Source organism: Ambystoma mexicanum, chromosome 1p, assembly GCF_040938575.1.
Source record: "Ambystoma mexicanum isolate Mex_15411 chromosome 1p, UKY_AmexF1_1, whole genome shotgun sequence".
Taxonomy (NCBI): Eukaryota; Metazoa; Chordata; class Amphibia; order Caudata; family Ambystomatidae; genus Ambystoma; species Ambystoma mexicanum.
The window spans coordinates 85,044,016-85,068,291 of record NC_090921.1 but is presented as its reverse complement, the minus strand read 5'-3'; the positions used below and the strand labels follow the sequence as shown (position 1 = coordinate 85,068,291).

The window sequence follows — 24,276 nt, the reverse complement described above, 5'->3', positions numbered from 1 at the left end:
TCAAAGAATGGTATATGTAGTTTTGGTGATACAAAGGAACTGTGAAATCCATAAAAAGTCCTGGCAAGGGAACGATACTAGGCAATTGAAACACAAGAGGATTCCATGCAGGGGCGTATACCAGGCAAGTGAAATCACAAGAGTTGTCCTGGCAGGAGGGTACACCAGACAGTTAGAATTGCATAGATAGTCCTGGAAGGGGAGGATACCATGCGAGTTGCAAATATACAAGAAAAGCTAAAGAAGAACAAGTTACTTGCCAACTGTAACGTTCTTTCGACTGGATGTTCCTCCCACGTATTCCTCATCTTGAGATAATTCGTTATCTCCAGCTTCGCTGCTTTGGAAAAACTAATTCTCAGCTGTGCTCGAGGTCATGGCGTCGATTGTCCCTCGACGTACTCTGTACTCTATCGACGTCACTGATGGTATAAATAGCACGAGCCGCGCCCATTGCTTTAGTTCTGTTTTTTCAATGAAATATATATAGGAGGAACACCCAGGCGTGCCCCATGGCCGATACATTCTTCGTGAGAGGAAATTGTAAGAAAATGTAAACTGTACTGTGGGGTAGGATGGGAGGGTTGATGAGGAATACGTGGGAGGAACATCCAGTTGAAAGAACTTTACAGTTGGTAAGTAACTTGTTCTTCGAATGGATTGTGTCCTCCCACGTATTCCTCATCTTGTGATAGGCTCAATTTTGGAGGCGGGAGTACTAATTTCAGTTTTCGTGGACAGAATGCAGAACTGCCTTGGCAAATAAACCCTCATTAGAGGAAGCAGTATCCAAACAATAATGTTTAACAAAAGTATGCATTGTTTTCCAGGTTGCAGCTGCACAAATGTCTGCTGCCGGGACTCCCCTCCTAGAGCCGCAGAAGTAGCCATTCCCCTTGTAGAATGGGCACTAAGCCCATCTGGTGGTTCTTTTCCCGCTAATCTGTAGCATTCAACTATGGCTAATATGAACCAGCGGAAAATGGTCTGTTTTGTTACAGATAAGCCTGATTTATGACCAGTATAACCCACAAATAGTTGGCCATCTTGTCTCAATTTAGCCATCCTTGAGATGTAAAAACTAAGAGCCCTCTTGGGATCTAATCTGTGTAATCTCTCCTCTTCTTTGCCCAGATGAGGATAAAAGGTTGGTAGTACTATTTTTTGAGACAAATGGAAGTCCGAGACTACTTTTGGTAAGAACGAAGGTTTAACTTTAAGGACTACCTTATCCTTATGAAAAATAGTATATGGTGGTTTGCATGAGAGAGCCTGAAGTTCGCTAACCTTGCGGGCTGATGATAGGGCCACAAGAAGGACAGTTTTTAGAGTCAAAAGCATCAATGGACTTGAGTGCAGAGGCTGAAAAGGTATGCAAGTCAAGAATTCTAATACTAAATTTAAGTCCCAAGTTGGTACATGAAAAGGTACTGAAGGGTATACATTAGTAAGCCCCTTTAAGAATTGAATTATTAACATTATTTTGAAATATGAAACCTCTTCCGAGGAGTGCTTGAAAATGGACAGCGCAGCAAGGTATCCTTTGATTGTTCCTATCTGGAGCCCCAGATTAGCTAGATGTAGTAGAAAAGAAAGCACCATTGGGGTACCACACTGAAAAGGGTCCACATCCTTGTCTTTGCACCAGTTACTAAACCTGTTCCAGCGACATTGGTACAAAGATTTTGTTGCTGGTCTTCTGGCCGAAAGCAAGATTTCCATTATGTCATCCGGAAGATCCCAATCCTTGTATCTCAACCTCTCAGAAACCATGCGTGAAGCTTGAGTGTCTTGACCTCTGGATGGAGAACCCAACCTTCCTCTTGCGAGAGAAGATCCTCTCTTTGCGGAAGACGTATTGGAGGGCAGATGGACATGTCCAGAAGGTCCGGGTACCACGTCCTCCTGGCCCAATCCGGGGAAATTAGGATCATGGTTTTCCTGAACTTTCTCAACCTCCTGATTACTTGAGGAATCACGGGGACTGGGGTAAACGCGTACAGCAGTGGAAACTTCCACTCCACTACGAATGTGTCTCCCAGAGCTCCTCTTTGAGGAAATTCCCTTTAGCAGTACTGATCGCACTTCCGGTTGATCGCGGTGGCAAACAGATCCCCAAAGGGCGAAGATCTCCAGAAGGACTTACTGAGCCAGCTCCCACTCGTGAGAGACCGTGCTCTGCCGCCGTGTTCTTCTCTCCGGCTAGGTCAATTGCCAATAGAGAGATTCCTTCTCGTATTGCCCAGAACCAGAGCTGCATTGCCTCTCTGCACAGTGGCAGTGACCCTACTCCTCCTCTTTTGTTGAGGTAGTACATGGCCACCGTGTTGTCCGTCATTATCAGGACATTCTTTCCCTGTACAGAGGGCAGAGGCTTTCAGAGCTAGTCTGATTGCCCTCAGCTCCAACAGGTTGATGTGTAAGTTGGACTCCAATGGAGACCAACGACCGCTGATTGTCAGATCGTTGGTGTGTGCTCCACACCCGTGAGTGAGGCGTCCGTCACTACCGTTATCTCCGGCCATGGTTGCCAAAAAGACTCTCCTTTGAGAATGTTGTCGTTGCAAGCCCACCATAGAAGATCCTGAGCAACTGCGCTCGGGAATTGCAGAAGATCCGACATATTCCCTGAGAACTGGGACCACTGAGTTCTGAGTGCCCATTGAAGGGATCTCATTCTCAACCTGGCATCTGGTACTAGGAAATTGCAGGATGCCATGAGGCCGAGCAACCTGAGAAAATCGAAGGCCGGTAGACGTTGGGCATTCTGAAACTTCGTTACCATCTGCTGGATGTGGAGAGGTCTCACTTCGGGATGAAGTGTCCAAGACTGCTCCGATAAACTGGAGCTTCTGGGATGGTATCATGTGGGACTTCTTGAAATTGAGGGATAAGCCCAATTTGTGGGGGAAGTGGCAGGTGATCGAAAGATATTCCAGAGCTTGTTCTGGAGAACTTGCTCTGATCAACCAGTCGTCCAGGTAGGGATATATGTGAATACCTCCTCTCCTGAGACTTGCTGCCACAACCGCCAACAGTTTGGTGAAAACCCTCGGGCGGAGGTCAACCCGAATGGCAGAACTCGAAACTGATAATGAGAATTGCCAATCGCGAACCTCAGGTACTTTCTGTGCTTTGGATGGATTGGCACAAGAAAGTAAGCATCCTGAAGGTCCAATGATACCAACCAATCTTGGAGTTGGAGAGCCTAAAGGATCTAGGAAAGAGTCACCATCTTGAACTTGTCCTTCCTGAGGAACTTGTTCAAGTTTCTCAAGTCCAAGATGGGTCTCAGTCCTCCGTCCTTTTTTGGGATGAGAAAATATGGGGAGTACCAACCCCTGTTCCTCTCCGCTACAGGTACCAGTTCTATGGCACCTTTCTCTAGCAGGGTTAAAATTTCCTGAAACAGGAGCAGATCCGGAATTTTGGCGGAGTTGTCTCCCGGTGGATGATTCTGAGGCCTTTATAGAAAGGGGAGACAGTAACCTTGGGCTACTGTTTCCAGTGCCCAAGCATCTGAGGTAATGCCCCGCCATTCCTTCAGATGTTGAGAGATCCTGCCTCCCACTGGTGTTTTGTGTAACAAGGTCTCGGAGGGATTTGGAGGCGGCTGCAGGAGTGGCTGAGGGTACAGATGCCGCTCATGAGGCTGATTTTGCACCTCTTCCTCGTGCTCCACGAGGGAAGTTTATTTTGCCCCTTTGAGAGCCTGTCCTCTTCCTCTACCAAAAGAGGAGTAGTATCGAAAAGAACGACCCCTCCAGGAAGATGAGCCGGAATAGGGTTTTAGAGACTGGCGCAAAGAGGCGCTAAGTGATTTAGCTGCCGCTTTCGAGGTTTGATGTTTTTCTAGGCTTTCATCAGCCTTTCTGCCAAAGAGCCTCGAGCCATCAAAGGGCATGTTAAGAAGTCTGGCTTGCACGTCTGGTGCAAACCCCGACTTCCTCAACCACGCAAATCTGCGTAGCACAACGCTTGCAGCCATGGATCTGCTGATACTATCACCAGCATCCAGTCCAGACTGGAAGCATTCCCCCATTCCCTCCTTCCCGTCTTTGACTATATTCAGGAAGCCTTCCCTTTCCTCGCCTTCCGGAATATGATCAGCCGCCGCCGAAATACAGTCCCACAGGGTATGGGTAAACCTGGCTAGGGTACAGGTGACATTTGCCGACTTAAGTGCCATACTGCCTGATGTGAAAACTTTACTTGCCCAGGCATCAATTTTTTTATCCTCTCTATCTGGAGGGATAGTTGGATAAGCAGTTTGTTTTGAAGTAGATGCTGCCTGAATGACTAAACTCTCTGGAGTCAGATGTTTATTCAAATATTCAGGATCCGTTCCAGCCGTTCTATATTTTCTTGGAAAAGTGCTACCTGCAGCATCAATAGTTTCTGGCTTCTCCCAGTGTTTCTCCACAGTCCTTTGGAGGGCTCTGTGGAAAGGGAGAACAGGATCTTTCTGAGGTCCCTTGACGATTAAATCCGTCATGTCATCTTGTTCAAAAATGGGTGAAGTATTACCCCAACCCATATATTCAACTACCCTGGTCATAAGACCCCTGTACCCAGCATCTGCATGCTCTGCAGGATCAGGTTTGGTGAACTCTAATTCTGGGGATGTGTCAACTCCACTGGCAGAATGTAGAGTATCACTCAGGTCTCTCATTCTAGATTCCTGGTCAATACGTTCCTCAGGAACTTGTCTTGTACCATAAGTAACTCCCAAAGGAGTAACCTCGTCTTCTTCTGAAGCAGACTTGTCATAGATTGCTGACATAGATTTGAAAAAGTCTGACCTGGGCAAAGGAGTGAATCTCCTTTCTTCCTCTTCCATCTGCTTCGAAGGAATTGGCAAATCCTTCGAAGTTGTCGAAGGGGTCTTCGAAGTCTTTGAAGATGACTTCGATAATGCCGTCAAGGATGTTTTTGGCTTTGGAGTCGAAATTATCGGCGTTGAGGGCGTCAACGAAGTTGTTGAAGTCTTCGACGACTTGTGTTTCTTGTATGGCACTGGAGAAGTGCTCAACTCTCGAAGAGTCTTCGACGGTTTTACGTCGACTCGAGGTTTCTTGGATTCCTCGACGCTACCGGTCTTTGCCAGGGTAGCCTTGGACTTCCCTTTGTCGTCCAATGGAGCGACTTTAGGAGTATGGCTTTTTCGAGGGTCTTTCGAGGGGGTCGGGCCGCATTCTCGAAAACCTCCATCATCTTTTTGCGGAATTCTTCCCACTTACTGGGAGAATCCAATTTAGTCTGACAACGAATTTCTTCTGTCGACTCTGAAGAAGATGATGATGAGGGAGATCTATGTTTCCTCTTAATTTTTCTCGATGATGACGAAGAGTGTCTCGATCTACTCCTAGATCGAGATCTCTTTGAGTGCCTATGGCGATCCGATTCCTTAGAATCTTTCGCTTTCTTGTGTCTTTTTGACGTAGCCTTCTTTGAAGCCTCCCTCCCCACCAACAGTTTACCTCTCCTCTCACAAAGAGCTTTTTCGGTCATAGATTGGCAGGACCCGCAGTCGTCGGTTCGGTGACTGGAACCGAGACACCAGAGACAAATCCGGTGGGGATCGGTGATCGACATCTTAGATCCACAATCTGCACACTTCTTGAACCCAGTCCTGGGTGTCGAAGGTGTCGAAGATTATGACATTTTCTTCAGAGAAAATAGAAGCGCGCCATTCTCGATAGCGAAGCGATCGGAAAAACGGAACTGAAGCAACGGGCGCGGCTCGAGCTATTTATACCATCGGTGACGTCGACAGAGTACAGAGTACGTCGAGGGACAATCGACGCCATGACCTCGAGCACAGCACCCTCTGGCGAGAATTTTTTTTTCCGAAGCAGCAAAGCTGGAGATAACGAATTATCACAAGATGAGGAATACGTGGAAGGACACAATCCATTCGAAGGACAGTGTTTTTCTAGACAAATGAGACACTGGTGTTAAAGAAAGACTGTTGCAGAACATGTTGCCTAACAGGAACATTGTGAATCAAGGAGAGACACAAAGGAACTATTAGTAAAAGAGAAATTGCAATCTCATTTCAAGAATCCAGGGGAAGGGAACCATCCTCTGGGTCCAAGGTCTTTCACCTTGGGGAACATTTTAGTTCGAGCTATTCTAGTTTTCAGTTGTGAACACTTTTTTGCCAATATCAGGTTGAAGACATTTCCTTTCACACGTTATTGTTTTGTTTGTAGTGTGAGGGTCAGGATAGGACGTTTTGGACACACAGATAGCTTTTCAGGTATTGACATCCTGAAACAGACAGATCCTTCGTGTTTATTTTTTAGGTTGGGATACTCCTCTTTAGAATAGGGTCACAGAGGCATTGTCTCAACCCACTTTCATTTAAATAAAAGTCGTTGGCCAAAATCATGACAACTTTGAGTCCAGCTTTCATTAATGACCACTGTTCTGCTTAGAGATGTAGAGGTGAGAGAATTCATGTGTCGGATGGGGTCAGGGCGGGGTAGGACAGCAAGAGATTAGAAGCCTCCTAAGCTGTGCTATCTAAGGAGAGTGTGCAAGAACAGTGCTGAATGTGTTTTGCCAGTGGGACATGCGGAAGCGTACACTATACTGTACAACAGCTTGGAGCGCTGGAAAGTGATTGTCACTTTGCAGTTGAGTGCATTGTCAGTTTGTATCTGAGTATATTGTGGCATATGGGGATGGGTTGAAGTTCATTTACACTTTCCAGGCTAAATATACAGAGTACTAGATGCGAAGCGAAGAAAGAGTTTGCTTCTGATGGCAAGGAAAAGGGTTTGATCGCCATGTCTGCCAAAACATTCTGGAATTGTCATTCTTTTAAATGTATTTGGTACTTTTGTTTTGATATCCTAAAGCAATTATACCACAAAAAACAATAAGATAATGATTTCACTAGTAAAAGGGCCCGAGGTAGTAGAAGGGGCAGAAGGAATTCTAAGACTCAGTTATTTGAGTGGTCACTTAATAGAAAAGGTGTTTGCCCGAATGAGGAAGCTCACACCAGGTTCAAAACCTGGTCCCCAGTACGTCATGGGTATACCAAGCAGGCGTTCAACCACATCTACTTCTCAGCCTCCTCCCACTTGCATCGTGCCTGTGGCCAAGCCCAGCGGATGAAGGAGCAGGTGCTCCCAACCCCCATTCCATGGTAAAGAGCCAACTAAGGGTGAAACGATAAAAAACGTCTTGAAAGGTTGTGCACGATCAATAACAAAGATAGAATGTGGCCAAACTAGTGCCATGATCTGTAGCCGATGCAGATAATTTGGCCAATAAATAAGCGATACATTCATAACTCATAGAACTCATAGGTATTGCAGATGCTATCTAGCAACCATTACTTTGAGCGTACTGCCACTGACATCCTCTTACACAAATTTATGTTAAATCCAATTCATTTTTGGCTGGCTATCAACTTAATTAGTTAGAATCTGCAATGGGCCTTCGGACCAATTGTTTTTTTTCAATCAGATAAATGTTTAAGGAAACCGACACAATTTATGTTTTTTAAACAGTGATTTGTTTACAGAAATCCACAGTGGCTGTAGAATTCAATTAAGTCTATAATTGCTCACAATTCAGAATCTCATTCTCCAAATAAATTAAAATACATTTACCAATTTATATATATCCTACATAAAATAATACAGGTTTGGTTTTCAATTTTTATTTAACTTACTTTGCAAAAGGAACCAGGGGTTCATCCATCTCTTCCTCCTCCATTAATTTCTGTAGCATTGCTATTGTGCTTTATATAAAGAAAAAGACGTTTCACTGAGACCAGACAGCAGAATAAATGTATCTGAAACATAACCATATTTATTACCTAATCTGACAGTATACAAGTAATATAGGGCAAAGCAAAATTGAAAAATATGTATTGTCTTCAAATTTCAAATACCTAATTTGGGTACCACACCTTGCTAATCAATAGAAAAGGAGTCCTCGATGCAGTTGGTCCTCGTCCTCGTCCATAGATATGAAAATCACAAAACCACAATAAAACAGTCATTGTGAAAGAAGAGAAGTTATACTTGGAAAACGTGGGATCATTTTCCTGGCGTAGGACCAATATGCATTGTATTAACCTTCTGATTTAGTTCTCATATATCAAAAGGGCTGCATCTATTACTGAAAGGCACTGGTAAATCCAGTCTGGCCATTCCATAGGTGACAGTGTTTGTTTTGTTTTGATGATGTGTGTGTGTGTGCATGCGTATGTGTGTCTGTCTGTCTGTGTCTTTATGTGGGTGAGTTAATGGGAGTTTGTGTGATATTGCATTTAGGTTTTCAGGGATTTTATATGGAAATTAAAAGAACAGCAAGGACAGGTGCAGAGTTGAAGTTAAATACAGTACATTTCAGTGAAATTGTTAATAGGGTACAAGCAATCATTTACTCAGCCATCTAAGGTGTTTGGTGAGGGGCAATAGATTGCAAGCACTGTAAGCTGATGTCTACCACACTATTGTGAGCATCATCATACCGATTGCTGTATTTCAGTTACCTGTGAAAAAGTTTGAAACTGTATTCTGTAAGGGCAGCATGGTATCAAACAGTGAAGACAGACACAAGTGATCACAGCTCAAGAATGTTTATTTGACTTCAATGAGTTGTTAAAACGCCTATCTAAACCTAAATCTTATGATGGGAGCAAGCTACGACCATCACATAATAATATCGCAGCCCTAGTGGAGTCTGTCAAAAAAATAGGGCCTATACTAATATACCTATTGCCAAGCTTTTATTCTAAATACAAAATGGTGTGGGATAAGACATGATATGTCAGGATAGTTGAGCAGTTAGCTTCCCTTACTCATGTTTAGAGCATGGAGGAAGGCTGCATGTGCGAGTTTCGCACACACTCTAGCTTCTTGGCCACGATGTAACAGTTCAACACATAGGCTTAAGGGCCTTCCGACAAAGTCTCTCTCGCAATGACAGTCTCTTAATGTAGAGGGCCTGATGCAGCAAACAAAACACAAAAGATCCTTTCCTTTGTCAAGGGTTCCCTTTCACAAGTTCAAGACTGGTCTCCCTCCTTCGGGCTTGGATCATGGGTTCCCCTCGTCCGGGCACAGACCCCATGGATCCCCCTCGTTCGGGCTCAGATCCCCTTTTCAGACCAGAATCGAAATCTTTTGAATGTGCGATGGGTTTTGCTTAAACTGTTGCAGGACCACTTCGTTTCACTTCACACAATTTACACTTCACATCGATCGTCTGCTTTCGTTTTGTAAAGAAAGCATGGTATCAATAGTAAGACAGACACAAGTGACCACAGTTCAAGGGTGTTTATGGAACTTCAAAAAGGGTTTGATAAACGCCTATCTAATCTTAAATCTACAGCTGGGAGCAAGCTTCGACCATCGAATAATAATAACGCAGTCCTAGTGGTGTCTTGTCAAAATAAAAGGGCCTATACTAATAAACATATTGCCAATCCTTACCCCTAAATACAAATAGTGTTGGTAATATTCTTATGACAAAAAGAAAGAAGTGTTCAAAATGATATGTCAGGATGTTCAGGCTGTTGGCCTCGCTTCCCCACGTTTTTAGCACTGGACAAGACGGTTCACTCGAGCATAGCACAGTCTCTGGCTTGTTTAGCACGAGTATATAGTTCAATCTTTAGCACCAAGGTCTTCGATGTACAAGTCGCCTTGCTTCTCAAAGTCTCTTCACTCTGAGGGCCTGATTTAACCAAATAAACAACAAGTTATTTTACTCTTTAGATTTTCACTGCGGAATAGGGAATTAAGAAGATATGATAAATTGGTAACTTTACTCTCAGAAAGGAGACAAATTATGTATGCTCCATTTTTGAAAAAAACTGAAATTGTTAATATATTGGTTATTGGATCTCAAAAAGTGTCTAATTTTATGCAGGTAATGCAACCTGGTGGGCAATGGTTGGATTCATGGGAAAAGTTACGGTTATCATGGTCAGAGGAGTTAGGCAGGGAACTTAGACCAAAAGAATGGGAAAAGATTTGGAGAGTCCCGACGAATGCTAAAGTGGATTTACAATTACGTTACATACATCAAAGGATATTGGCAGAATATATTGGACCCCAGTGCGTATGTGCATATTGGGGTTGGTTGATGATGATCGATGTTGGGGTTGTAGGAAAGAAAAGGGTAATCTACTACATATGTTGTGGAATTGTGAAAGGGTGGTGAGTTTTTGGAGGGAGGTTATTGACAGGATTGACCAAATCTGGAACATAATTTATCCACGCAATCCCTTGGCAGTTATCTTACTATTATCCAGTGGTGGGCAGGATATAAACTGGGTGATATCGTGTGGGGTGAGCAAAGTTTTGTTGGTGGCGGCTAAACAGATATTGAAGGTCTGGAAGACAAAGAAGAAACCGACAGTGGAGGAGTGGATTTTGGATGTTAAAGTATTGTCAAGATTTGAAAAAACTATGTATAGTAAACAAAACAAGGAAACCCTTTATGAAGAACTGTGGGGAAGCGTTATTGATCTTTATGGATGATGCTGGATTGGGTTATGGAGTGGAATGAAATAGTTTATTTTCAGGTAACATAAATATTGGCGGGCTTTGTGTTGTTTGTGTGGTTGTTTTGTTTCGTGTAGTCTTACTTGTCTGTTGACATTTGTTTAGTGCATCTGGTTTTGCTTTAGGTTAGTCTTAGTTTAATATTGTAGAATAGAGAGTTACGATTTGCAATTCTATTATAATAATTGTCTTCAGCTACTGTGTATTTTGTGACTTAATGACCTATGATGTAGATACTGTTGTTTTTGGTATATCTTGTTGAAAATAAGAAAAATTTAAAAAAAGATTTTCCCAAGTATTCACTTCGGGTGATTCACTATTCACCCTGCATCCCCCTCAGCCGGGCTGAGATCCCTTTGGCACAATGTTCATCACCTTGGATCCCCTTCATCCGGGGTCAGATCCCTTTAACACGATTTCCGTCGGATATTCTTTTTCGAGTGACTCACGGTTCACCCCGGATACCCCTCAGCCGGGCTCAGATCCCATTTTAACACAATTAGTCTCCCTCAGCTGGGCTCGGACCAATTTCAATTTACTTCACGTATCGAAGACTTTCGAAGATGTTTGCCTTGTCCCATTGCAGTACCACTTCGATTTCACAATTCTGTTCCATCCCTCAAACAAGACATTCAGTACGCTCGATTGCGTAGACCGCCTCTTACAAAGCTCTCACGCCCATTGACCCAGAAGAGCTTCATTATTATAAGCGGAACATGAAACATCAAACTTTGCAACACGATTGTATTAACACTTTGTTGAAACTGCAAGGTAACTACAAGGACACTGTCAGAATGCATATATGCCTAACAGACTCTAAATCAGCATGCATACCGATCTGTAACGCTGCACAGAGCACCACCTTTCTTGAGTCTCACCACCTAAATGCGCAGTATATTACCTCTGTTTGTCTGCATGAACCGTATGCTCAATGCAGTGTTCCCACTAAGACAACCAATCCCAATGTACAATTCTCCACCCTAATTATGCTTCCACAGTTCCAAATTGCTAGGAAAACCATTCCTAACGTGCAGCAACACCTACTGGCCAAATGCATTGCTTCACTCATGCCCAATGAGTTGAATGCTCTGCATCATGCCCAAACTTCAATTTATAACCCAACTATTCAGCATACTATTCCCAACATGTCTATCGCACAGAATGATTTGAATCTTCAACGTAGCACCCTCATTATACCTCACGCTCTCATTGCTCGATGCATTGCCACAACTTTGCAAAATTTTCGGAATGTGCCTCGCAGTGCCCTAGCTGATGCTTATGACCGGACATTATAATAAGTATTGCGAGCAAGGGGCGCAATTGTGGCATTACAATGAGCATTGAGAGCAAGAGGCGTAATTGTGGCAAATCCCTAGATCTGACAAAATCAACCTAATTCAGTCATTGCCTACGCCTCCAAACCCATTCAAGGCAACCAGTATCAAAGGGGGATTTATCAACACCAGATCTTCACTGGCCCATAGCCTCAACATCTCTGACCTCATTACCACAAACCAACTTGACCTACTAGTGGTGACAGAAACTTGGCTACACCCTGCAGCCGGTCCAACACTGTCGTTGGCCATCCCAGACGGTTTCACAATCTACAGGAAAGACAGAACCTCTGCCAAAGGAGGTGGAGTCGCTCTGATTGCTAAATCCTCCTGTCCTTCAGAGAAATCACCAATCAGCCTTTTTTATATGCAGAACTACTCTCACTCAAACTCTCATTTCCCAACACTGCTACTATCACCTTCCACATACTCTACAGGCCCCATGGACCCCTCCTCTCCTTTGACGAGGATATTGCGCTCCTCCTCTCTAAAGACACTAAGCTTTCATCTACAATCATAATTTTAGGTGACTTTAACCTTGGCCTGCATGATAAACTGGACCCTAACGCAAAAATCATACAAAACATACACATGACAAAGGCCGAACTCTGGACTGGCTTGCAGATATGAATGGCCTAACTAACATAACAGCCAACACTCCTTGCCCTTGGTCTGACCACAATGTCATCACTTTCACCATACCTAGACAACCTCTACCCAAAGCAACACTGCAATTGGCACCTGCCTCTCTGGCTTGAAATATGTGCAATATCAATGGCATTAACATGCTCCCACTGCTAGGCCCTATCACAGAGCACAACCACTGGCCTGACAAGTCTGCCGCTCTAGTAGACCTGTACAACAACACTATCCTCCAAGCCCTGGACAATATTGCCCCACTCAAGCACCGCAACCTAAACCCAAAGCTCACCTCAACTCCTGGTTTACTCCTAACCTCAATAATCTATGAACTAACAAACATATTGTAGAATTTCACTGGAAAGACTCACCCGCCAAATCCAACAGAGAACTCTTCCTTATTTCGGCATAAAAAATATAAACTTGCTATACTCCAAGCAAAGAGTCTCACATATAATGAGAGAATTTCCAATGCAAAATCGGCGTCCAAAGAACTCTTTTCCATACTAAGAGAATTGGAGACTCCAACAAGCCCCACTGAATCATGCCAAAAAGATGAAACCTAGTGTACTAAGATTCAGAATGCACTTATGGATAAAATCACTATGCTGCAATCCAAAATAGCCAACAAAAAACTAAACTAATCACCCCTGACTCATTCAATGACTCCCACAACGACCACCTTCACTACCCCCCATTCACATTTAGACCTGTCTCCATCGCTGAAGTTATCAAAATTGTATCCAGCCTGAAACCATCTAGATGTCAGGGCGACATTTGCCCTGCACCTCTCATCAAAGAATGTGCCTCTGAAGTAGCACCATTCATCACATCCCTCATTAACAATTCATTTGCAGAAAGCTTGGTCCCTAAGAATTTAAAAGATGCCTGGGTCTTCCCCCTCTTAAAAAAACCCACGCTAGACCCTAATATCCCAACAAATTACCGCTCTATTACCACAGTACCATTTCTCCTGAAACTATTACTCCTAGATCTCTCAGCGGCCTTTGATTTGGTAAAGCACAAAATCCTGTGCCATCATCTAGCCAGCGCTGCCAACTTCTCCTCTAAAGCCATTGCCTGGATTGAATCCTTCCTCTCAGAACATACAATGAGAGTCTTCTCTAACATAGCAAGTGCTGCCCCTGCCTTAGTTCTCTGTGGAGTGCCTCAAATATCCTGCGTGTCACTGGAGCTTTACAACATTTTCACTAAGCACTTGTTCGACCGCCTAGACAAACTTGGAATGTCGTACACTAATTACGTGGATGACACGCAGATCCTGCTGCACCTTACGGGAGACTATGACAAAGACACTGCCATCTGCCTGATCATCCAAACCTGGATGGCCCAGAACAAACTTTGCTTAAATGATGACAAGACCAAGCTCTTCATTGTCGGTTCACAAAACTGCCTAAAAGAACTGGACCCGAAATACAAAACCTTCACAATAGACAGGAACCCCATCCCTGTCGCTAAGGAGGTCAAAACCCTAGGCGTATGCTTGGACTCCTCTCTTACATTAACTAGACAAGTCAATGCATCTATCTTGTCAGCGTCCTATAATGTCAAGCTCATTAATGCTTTCAAACCCTACCTTACAACTGACAGTTGCTTAACCCTAGCAAGAGCCCTTATTCTATCAAAATTAGATTATTGTCATCCTCATGGCTGGTGCCTCTAGTAGCAGCATCAAAAATCCCAAGTCACCCAAAACAACGTCTTCAAGCTGCACTACATATTCGCACAAGAGAGCATATCTCAGAAATGAGACACAAAGTTCATTGGCTGCCGATTAAAGATAGAATTAGATTCTAAATCTTAGCAGCTACACATAAATGCCTCATTAACATGGCCCCCAAATACCCTACCAACCTCTTGACTCCAACACAATCTATGAAACTCACACGCGCCTCCACAGCCTTTCTACTCACAGTTCCTAAATTGAAAAGAATAAAATCGGGAGGAAGCTGTTTCCCAGTAGTAGCTGCCAAAGAATGGAACACTCTGCCGCTAGCCATCAGATCCGACCCTTCTCACACATTGCAAAAAACTCAAAAACTGGCTCTTCACATTCTAACGGTAGCACCCTATCAGATACCTGAAGATACTCGTGGCAAACTGTAAATACCTTGCAACACCTGTACATTCTGTACATTGTTAATTATAACTATAATTATTATAATTATCATAAGTATTATTTGTATTATATGTTGATGCAACTTTTATGACTGTCTGTAAATTCTTGTCCTGTGCCCAGATACCCACAGGTTACGCGCACTTTACAAATGCTAAATAAATTAAAAATAAATAAATAATATGGATCACCTTTTAGTTGGATATCTAACAGAGACTTTAGAATGAGCACCCACGTGATGCCGGACAACTCTGTCAATGGTATTGTATCTTAGCTTTAAAGTTCCATCACTCATCAGCCCTTATATTTGCATCATTTTCCACATACACTTCATGCACTGTTCTCTTGAATTTCATTTATAAAATGTTGACGCTTGCAACCTTGATTTCCACACAGACCGGTCTGGTATCAGTCTCCCCAACTCACCGGCTGTGCTGTCTTCACTCGTGCTGTTTTGTTATAGGAACCAAGGACAGTACCACAACGGAAAACGCTTCTCCCCACCTTGACTATCGATGCGGAAGAGCCTCTGACACACAATTCAGGACTCCTCAGCTTTGATTCCAGGTCTTACATTTTCTATTCTTGAAGGCTCATGAAAGATGCAGTGTTTCGGTGAAAAGGTCATGGGCACTTCCCTCCTTGCAATCCTCATTGGTCTTGCCGTCTTCCGCCTTGTATTAAACTGCCATCTTGGTACTGCTGCTTCCTCATGTGCTTTACCTTGCTCAGAGTGTGCTTTTGTGCTCTGCCTTTTATCTGTGTAAGGAAAGTGTGATGGAAGTCATGTGTGTCTGTGTAATTATCAGAAATTGACTGACCCTGCCTGACCATGGTATTGGCACACGCCAGTTATAGGGCTCTGTTTTCTATCACAATGAGCTGTCTGCTGTGAGAAAGTGCTTGTGTTGGGAAGGGGGGGGGTTGAATTCCTAGGTAGCCTACCTGGTAGGATGGGGTAAAGGTGTTACAGAGAAGGGGATACCACATCTCGCCATCCGGTGTCCCACTTCCACTCCCCGAAGATCCTTCATCCAGGTGATCCTACCGCACTGGTCTACCCCCAGGAACTGGATCCAAAATCGATGGCCATGTCCTGCCCACCTAGATGACAGATCCCCAAGGACTAATGGGTGAGACACCCTCAGGTTTCTCACAGTTTCCCTTAGTCAAGATACCGTACAGAGACCTTTGATTGAGCACATTCACAGTGCCCGACCACTCTGTCAACAGTATTGTATCTTTTCTTCTAATGTTCAAATATTCACCAGCAATTTAGCTTCACTTGAGTCTTTCATCACAAGCATTTAACAATGTTCATTCCAGCGCTCCCTTTACAATGTTGCCGCTTGCAACCTTAACTTTAACACAGACCGGTCTCCCCAACTCACTGGCTGTGTTTTTCTCTGTCGCTTCTTTATTCTTGGAGACAAGAACGATACCACGACGTCTACTTCTCCTTTGGTCAATTACACGGAAGGACCCTCGATATCTCCGACACACAATGCAGGATTCTTTAGCCCTGTTTGCAGACAGGGAAGCCACTGACAACTCTGTGAAGGAGATTAAGCCTGAGAACCGCCTGGTCCAACGCAGCTTTAAGTCAGATGATGGCCCAATGCAGCTTTAAGTCAGATGACTGGTCCATGTCCAGACATCCACAGAAATGGTGGTGATGACAAATATTTCACAACACAAGGATAAAGTTGTTTTCTGTCGCTTCTTTGTTCTTGGAGACAAGTACTATACCACGACGTCTGCTGCTCCTTTGGTCAGTTACGCGGAAGGACCCTCGATATCTCCGACACAAAATGCAGGATTCTTTAGCCTTATTTGCAGACAGGGAAGCCACTGACAACTCTGTGAAGGAGATTAAGCCTGAGAACCGCCTGGTCCAACGCAGCTTTAAGTCAGATGATGGTCCAATGCATCTTTAAGTCAGATGACTGACCCAAGTCCAGACATCCACAGAAATGGTGGTGATGACAAATATTTCACAACATAAGGATAAAGTTCACATCATCCTGAACAAATTATGGTGAAAGACAATAAATATTCTACACAAAGCCAAAAAAAAGTGCAGGCGCACTTAAACCCCATAAAATGGTGATTCATTTTTCCACCAGGATGACAGAACTTTTAGTGGAGAGAGAGAGAAGAAGTAAGAACCACAATTCTGGGAAAGTCCTGCGAAGTTGGTGGCCTCAGTGAATGTATTTGGCTGCTTTTTCTGCTTGCCAATAAATTACATTGGCTCTATACATTGGCTTTGAGTTGTTTGTTGACCCCTCAACCATGACATAACTTACTAAAATAGCCGAACACCTTGCAACGACTGCCGAGCAATGGTGTCCACTTGCATGTTTCTGACAGTGCTGCAAACATCGTTGTGGACTTAAGGGTGAGTTCTCTACTGTAGGAGTGGTAAGAAGAAAGTAGAGTGGGGAGTGTCAAGTGATAGTAGATAGCTGAACAGACATGACACAAATTACCTGGTCCAAGCAGCAGAAGATGTTGGCGTAGGCTATCAAGGAAGGTGTGAAGAACCTGTTTACCAGGAACCCATCTTTTCCCGCAAAAGCGATTGATATGCCACTATGTGGGGAGCTAGATATTTTATGCCTTATGCTCAAACAACTCGAAAAATGTGCTTGGAATAATACATAAAACAGTATAGTTTAAACTGAGTACACCTGTGGTTGATGTTGAAGGAAGGTGGGTTGTTGTCTAGTGAACTCTTGATAGACAAACAGTTTTCCTGATCAATGTGCATAGCCCAATTGTGACAATTATGACATTTACTCCACACTTTTCTCCACATGCAATGATCCACTTAATGACATATGGATAGTGAGATGAGATTTCAACAGTATAATTGACATTGATCTTGACTAATCAACACATAGAGCACACACCTATTCCAGAGCTAAAGCTGAAATTAAGGATGCCATAGGGGGTGGGGGGTGGAGTCCCTGTACCAGCACTATATATATTATTCTGAAATACCCAACTCCTCATCGGAAGTAAATCTAAAGCAATGCTTGTCAAGATTAAGAGGTGTAAACTAAGGATCAGTCTATGTCAGGAAGCCAGTAACTGAAAAGCTGTCCTTGTGTCCAAATGCCCTTTCCTGACCCTCACACTAAAACAAAACAAAACGTAATGATAACTCCAACAAACAGGTTCTCTAAGGTAGAGACCCTTGGATCAAGAGGGTTGTTCCCTTCCCATGGTTTCTTAAATAGGTTGGCAAAAGTTCCACTTTAATTAATAGTTCCTATGTGTCTTCACTGGGCTCACAAAGGTCTTGTTTAAAGCACACATTTCCTTTGACTCTGCAGATTGCCTGGTATACCACTCTGCCAGGAATCTTCAATCAATCTCAATTACCTGGTATACTCGCCTGCCAGGATTTCTTTTGTAGTTCCTTTCAGAAACCCTGGTACACTCTCCTGCCAGGAATCTTTACATACCTTCAACTGCCTGGTGTACTTTCCTGCCAGGACTTCTCTTCATTGATTCACAGTTCCGTTATTATACAAAAATGGTCTATGCCGTGAGGTACTTGGTATATTTGCCTATGATAGCAATTGCTCAAACTTTTCCCCGACACTGAAACTTCTTGTCACCCAGGCTAAGCCTACCCCAGCACTGCCACCTTCCTTCTTGGTCATTCGGCTCATGAAGTGAGTGTCAGTGGCTGCCTTTGCCTCAACTTTCTCTGCCCCTCTGTAACGCTCACCTGAATCTCGCAGAGGCGCCGGTCTTGACTGGGCGACTACCGTATCTTCAAAGGTGATGTGTAGCACCCGGTTGGCTCTTTGGGCTGGACCTCTGTGCACTGTATGCCTGACGTGTAGAGTAAGATGTCTGCAGATAGAAAATATGGGGTTAATGAACTGGGGTTATTGGGGTGTCCCTATCTCTTTCCTCTTCTCCTCTCCTGTAGACCCCAAAGGTTAACGCTCTCACCTTAGGTAAGTGAATGCCGAGCTCTCCATCTGCCTCGGGGCAGGGTGCTGTAGCCAGTTTCTTCACTGGATAGGTAGCGCAGGCCTCTTGACTTCAGAGGACTGCTGTCCGTCGTTTACTGCACGAACGGTAAGTTTCGAGTCATTCAAATGTCTTTTTAAAGTCTTAAGTAATGATGTCTCTTGTTTTGCAGGGTTCCGGCGATGGCGGATGACGGGCTGAAGTGAGTTGAAGATGGAGCCCATGTGATGAATAGAAGCGCCTGGAAGCACGTGAGTAAGCGCTTGTTGCCTGCTTCACGATGCGCTCTAACTGTCTTTTTATTTTGCAGGTACGAGTTCGGAGCGGCTGCAGGGTGCCGGAATACCCACTGGATTAGATGTGGAAAGGAGTAATGGCACGTGAGTATTAAAGTTCCCCAATGTCTTTAAACGCACCTTGTTTTGTCTTTCAGATGCGGATGCAGCGCCGAAGGCCTCGGGAGCGTGCGAAGAGTTGGTAAGCTTTTGTCTTTCAGATGCCGGAATGCAGTATGAAGACCTCCGGAGCGCACGAAGAGTAGGTAAGCCTTTGCCTTTCCGATGCCGGAATGCTAACCTGTTCTTTCTTGTCTTTATAGGTGTTGCTGAAGACTGGATTCAGGATGGTAAGCCTTTGCCTTTCAGATGCCGGAATGCTAACCTGTTCTTTCTTGTCTTTATAGGTGTTGCTGAAGACTGGATTCAGGATGGTAAGCCTTTTTCCTTAGGCCCAGGACTGGATGCAGAAGACACGATGAGCGTCCTGCTGCAGAGGGTGCAGAATAACGCAAAGCAAGATTCATCCACCGGGTGTGGTTTAAATAGCCTCCTGTAGTGCTTAGGTGTCTCCTTCCACAGCCACGCCTAAGTAAGAAAAGAGTTCCTGGTAAGAAAAGAGTTCCTGCCTTCCAGAAGAGTTCCAGTGTTCTAAATCTAGGGAGTGGCTCCAGCCCCACCCAACAGGAAAAGTAGTTCCAAACAGAAGAGGATCAGAGGCTCAACTGGCAGGCAAGTAAGCAGCATGGCCTGCTGCAGGTAAGTCCACCCAAGCATTATGAGCCCGGCGCTTCCAGCGCTGGGACTGGGCATATTTATGAGCCTGGTGCCACTGGCGCCAGGACTGGGTCCAAAAGGTCCCAATTGGGACTGGTTGGCACTCGGAACCTGGGTTATGGATCTGCTTCCTAGGGAGTTGGGAAAACCCTGACCTTTTGGAAGCAGAGATCATGACAGTACCCCCCCCCTCAAGGCCCCTCCCAAACCGGGCTTCTCCAGGGGTTTTGGCTTGTCAGGAAATGTTCGGTGAAATCTTTTGATTAGGCGAGGAGCGTGGACATATTCAGCAGGTTCCCAGGATCTCTCTTGGGGGCCGTAGCCTTTCCAGTCAATTAGGTAGAATAGTTTAGATTTGGAGATCTTGGAGTCCAGAATGCTTTTGACTTCAAACTCGAGTTCTCCATCCACTAGGATAGGTTTTGGAGATTTGGTTAGTCGGGTTTGAGGTTGCACGGGTTTTAATAGAGAGACGTGGAAGACCGGATGTATCTTCATGTGCGGGGGCAAGTCCAACTTGACCGCTACTGGGTTTACTATGGTAGTGATGGAATAGGGACCAAGGTATCTTGGGTTGAATGTGCGTGGCCCTTTTAGAGATAGATATTTGGTGGATAACCAGACTTGATCCCCTACTTGATAGTGAGGGGCTTCCTTCCGATGTTGATCTGCTCCTTTCTTGTATTGTTCTTTAGCCCTTTAAAGGTGAGAAACAGCTTCCTTAAAGGCTTGGGTGATTGTAGAATGCAGGTAGTCTACTGCTGGTGTTTCAAGATCTTGGAGGGGATCCAACTCCGAGGTTCGAGGGTGACTGCCGTACAAAAGAAAAAACGGGGTTTTCCCAGTTCCCGAGTGGACAGAGTTATTGTAAGCATACTCGGCTATCCAAAGGATATCTTTCCAAGTTTTTTCAGTTTGTTGCAGCATGCAGCGTAAATACTGTTCCAGAGTTTGATTGGTCCTCTCGGTTTGTCCGTCGGTCTGAGGGTGGTGACTGGTCGATAGTCTCACATCAATTTGAGCCGACCGACAGCAACTTCGCCAAAAATGAGAAATAAATTGACTACCTCGATCCGAAATTAGAACCGAAGGAAAACCGTGCAGTCGGACGATGTTTTCGAGAAATTCTCGGGCCAGAGTTGCTGCTGTTGGCAAGCCTTTGAGCGGAATGAAATGCGCCATCTTGGAGAATAAGTCCACGATTACTAGAATCGTATTGTATCCGGAGCATGGAGGTAGATCGGTGATGAAGTCCATAGAAAGCGTATGCCAAGGGCGAGGTGGGATGTCAATAGGGCGTAAGAGGCCTGCTGGTCTTTCCTTTTGACTCTTGTTTTGGGCGCATACTCCACAGGACATTATAAAGTCTCTGATATCTTTTTTCCAAGACGGCCACCAGAAGTAGCGCTTGATCTTTTCTGAGGTCTTGGCTATACCGGGATGACCTTCCATTAAAAAGTCGTGATAACAAGAGATTACATTTTTCTGTAAATCTGTGCTGGGTAGGTATAATCGTTCTTGGAAATACAATAAGTTGTCCTTTACTGCAAAGTCCTTTCCCTGCAGATGCCAATTCTGTATATCTGCTGGAGTTACAAGTTGCCTGGCTTTATCCTTAACTTCCTCTATGGATTCTGTGGCGATTACACCCAGAATTCTTTGTTCGGGAATGATTGGTACAGGTTTAGGGTTGATCAAGTGTTCTTCCACTCCCATCCGAGAAAGGGCATCGGTTTACCGTTCTTTGTACCTGGTCGATAGGTAATTATGAAGTCAAACTCGGCAAAGAATAATGCCCAACGGAGTTGTCTAGAGGATTGGGCTTTTGCGGTTTTCAAATATTGCAGGTTTCGGTGATCCGTAATCACAGTAACGGTGTGTCGGGCCCCCAGCAGATAATGCCGCCAAGCCTTAAATGCAGACTTGATAGCCAGAAGTTCCTTGTCAGTAATCGTGTAATTGACTTCAGGAGGCGAGAATTTGCGGGACCAAAATGCCACGGGATGCAACTGATTGGTTACCGGGTCCTTTTGTGATAGAACTGCCCCCATGGCAAGGCTTGAAGCATCAGTTTCCTTGATGTACGGGAGTTCGGGGCAAGGGTGTTTTAAGATTGGTGCAGAGATAAATTTAGTCTTCAAATCCTGGAAAGCTTGTTCCGCCTCGGTAGACCATTCAAAACGTTTGTTTTTCTTTAACAAGGCAGTGATGGGCTGGACTATTCGAGAGAACTCGGGGATAAACCTGCGGTAAAAGTTAGCGAAGCCTAACATGCTTTGCACACCTTTTACGGAGGATGGTGATGGCCATTTGAGAACTGCATCAACCTTCTTTGAATCCATACGCACCCCGCCAGGTGATAATATGAATCCCAAGAATTCAACTTCAGTCACGTTGAAAACACATTTTTCCAACTTAGCGAAAAGTTTGTGTTGACGCAATCTTTCGAGGACCATTTTCACATGTTTCCGATGTTCAGATTCCGATGAAGAATAAACGAGGATGTCGTCAATGTAAACAACAACACATACATCTATGAGCTCTCTGAGGACATCGTTCATAAAATATTGAAAGGCGGCCGGGGCATTGCAAAGTCCGAAGGGCATGACCTGATATTCAAATAGCCCATACTTGGTGCGGAAGGCCGTCTTCCATTCATCGCCCTCTTTTACTCGTACCAAGTGGTAAGCTCCTCTAAGATCCAGCTTTGTATATATGCATGCTTTTCTGACTTGGTCCAGGAGTTCAGGGATCAAAGGTAACGGATATCTATTCTTAACGGTGATCTGGTTCAGGGAGCGATAATCGATACAAGTTCTAAGGTCTCCTTCCTTTTTTGGAACGAAGAACAAAGCTGAAGAAGCAGGGGACTTGGAAGGACGAATAAACCCATTTGCCAGGTATTGATCCAGGTATTGTCGAAGGTGAAGGTTCTCAGGCTTGGTGAGGGCATAAATTCTACTACAAGGAGGAGTAGATCCAGGTATCAGGTCTATCTGGCAGTCATAAGTCCTATGAGGAGGTAGAGAGTTAGCCTGATCCTTCCGGAAAACATCTTGGTATTCTAGGTATTCGGGAGGTAACTGGGGAGTCTCTGAAGAAATTGCGGCCAGTGCAACACCAGGTGGAGGGTGACAAGTAGAGACACATTCTGGAAACTGGACCGTTCTTGCTCGCCAATCGATCAGAGGATTGTGTTTCTCTAACCAAGGTATTCCTAGAATAATCTGAAACTGAGGGGCCTTGATCACATCGAACACGGTCTTCTCATGGTGTCCATCTTGACTTAATAGCGTCACTTCTTGAGTGGTATGCGTTACTGGCCCGGAGGCTATCTCCGTACCATCCACCGTAGTAATGACGTCCTTTACAGCCTTGGGACAAAGAGTTAGATTCATCCTCAAAACCATTTCATGATCCACATAATTGCCGATGGCACCGCTGTCGACGTAAGCTTCAATTGCATGTAATCGATCCGGATTATCAGGGCTAATGAGGACCATAGGTATCACGAAATGCGAGGTCACGGAACTGGTTTTTACGCTCGGCAAGAGGACCTCTATTCTTGTCGGGCGAGGTCGTTTCCCTGCTCAGAGTTTGTAACTTTGGTAACTGCAGCTCCTACTGCCTTCTTGGCAGGTTTCACCGGACAGTCTCGAAGAAAGTGCCCTGAGTTTCCGCAATATAGGCATAATTGCAACTGTTTCCTCCTTTCCCGCTCCCGTTGTGTTAGAGGACCTTTCAGACCCCCTATTTGCATGGATTCCCCGGAGTCTACTCCTTTGGAAGGAGTTGGCGGTTTGGAAAATACTCGAGCATCAAACTTGGAACGATCGGCCTTCCTGTTCTGCAGCCTGTGATCTATTTGAACGACCAAGTCTATGTAATCCGAACAGTCTTGTGGGGGATTCACTACTTGGGCTAAAACGTCTTTGAGCTCTCCACGTAGACCTCTATAAAACAGCGTAATCCTTTTGTCCTCAGGCCATTGAGTTTCCACTATTAGTCTATTGAAAGATGCAATATAAGCCAAAAGGTCTTGATTACCCTGTCGCAACGAAAGAAGCTCATTGTCCAAGGCCTGTCCCTGTGAATGTCTTGCGAACAGTTTTTCCATACTAAGCTGAAAGGCTTGAAAATCATGGAGAACCGGATCATCTTGATGAACTAGAGGGATCGACCAGTCTGCCGCATTCCCACTAAGGTACGAAAGTACAAAAGCTACTTTAGCTTGATCAGTTGGAAAGGCTGCTGGCCGGCATAAGAAGTGCAACCGGCACTGATTGATAAATACTGCAAACCTCTTTGGGTCACCAGAAAATCGCTCGGGCGGAGCCAGAGGTACATTCCCAGGTAGGTTGATCTGCACTGGATTCATAGAGGATGTTGAAGGAAGATTTGCCCCTGATGCGGGTAACTGGGTCTGTCCGGCTTGTGACTGTAGCACTTGTCTAGCAAGATTGTCTGTTCTCTCCTTGGAAATAATTAGTTCCCTTCTTAGAGCATTCGTTTCCTGACGAGTTGCATGCACTTCTGCCCTTAGTTCCCCAAGTAACTGGGCTAGGGGGTCAGTATCCGAGGTT

The 24,276-nt window shown here is 44.6% G+C and overlaps 1 protein-coding gene across 1 annotated transcript in view; it reads right to left on the bottom strand.

The window, feature by feature from the left end:
* The window catches only part of INCA1 (inhibitor of CDK, cyclin A1 interacting protein 1), a 1,084,285-nt gene that overhangs the window by 536,950 nt on the left and 523,059 nt on the right, over positions 1 to 24,276 (bottom strand). The window contains exon 3 of the mRNA XM_069605474.1: positions 7,691 to 7,759. Within this exon, the coding sequence (XP_069461575.1) occupies positions 7,691 to 7,749 (59 nt within the window). The 5' untranslated portion in view covers positions 7,750 to 7,759. The remainder of the gene's footprint in view (positions 1 to 7,690; positions 7,760 to 24,276) is intronic.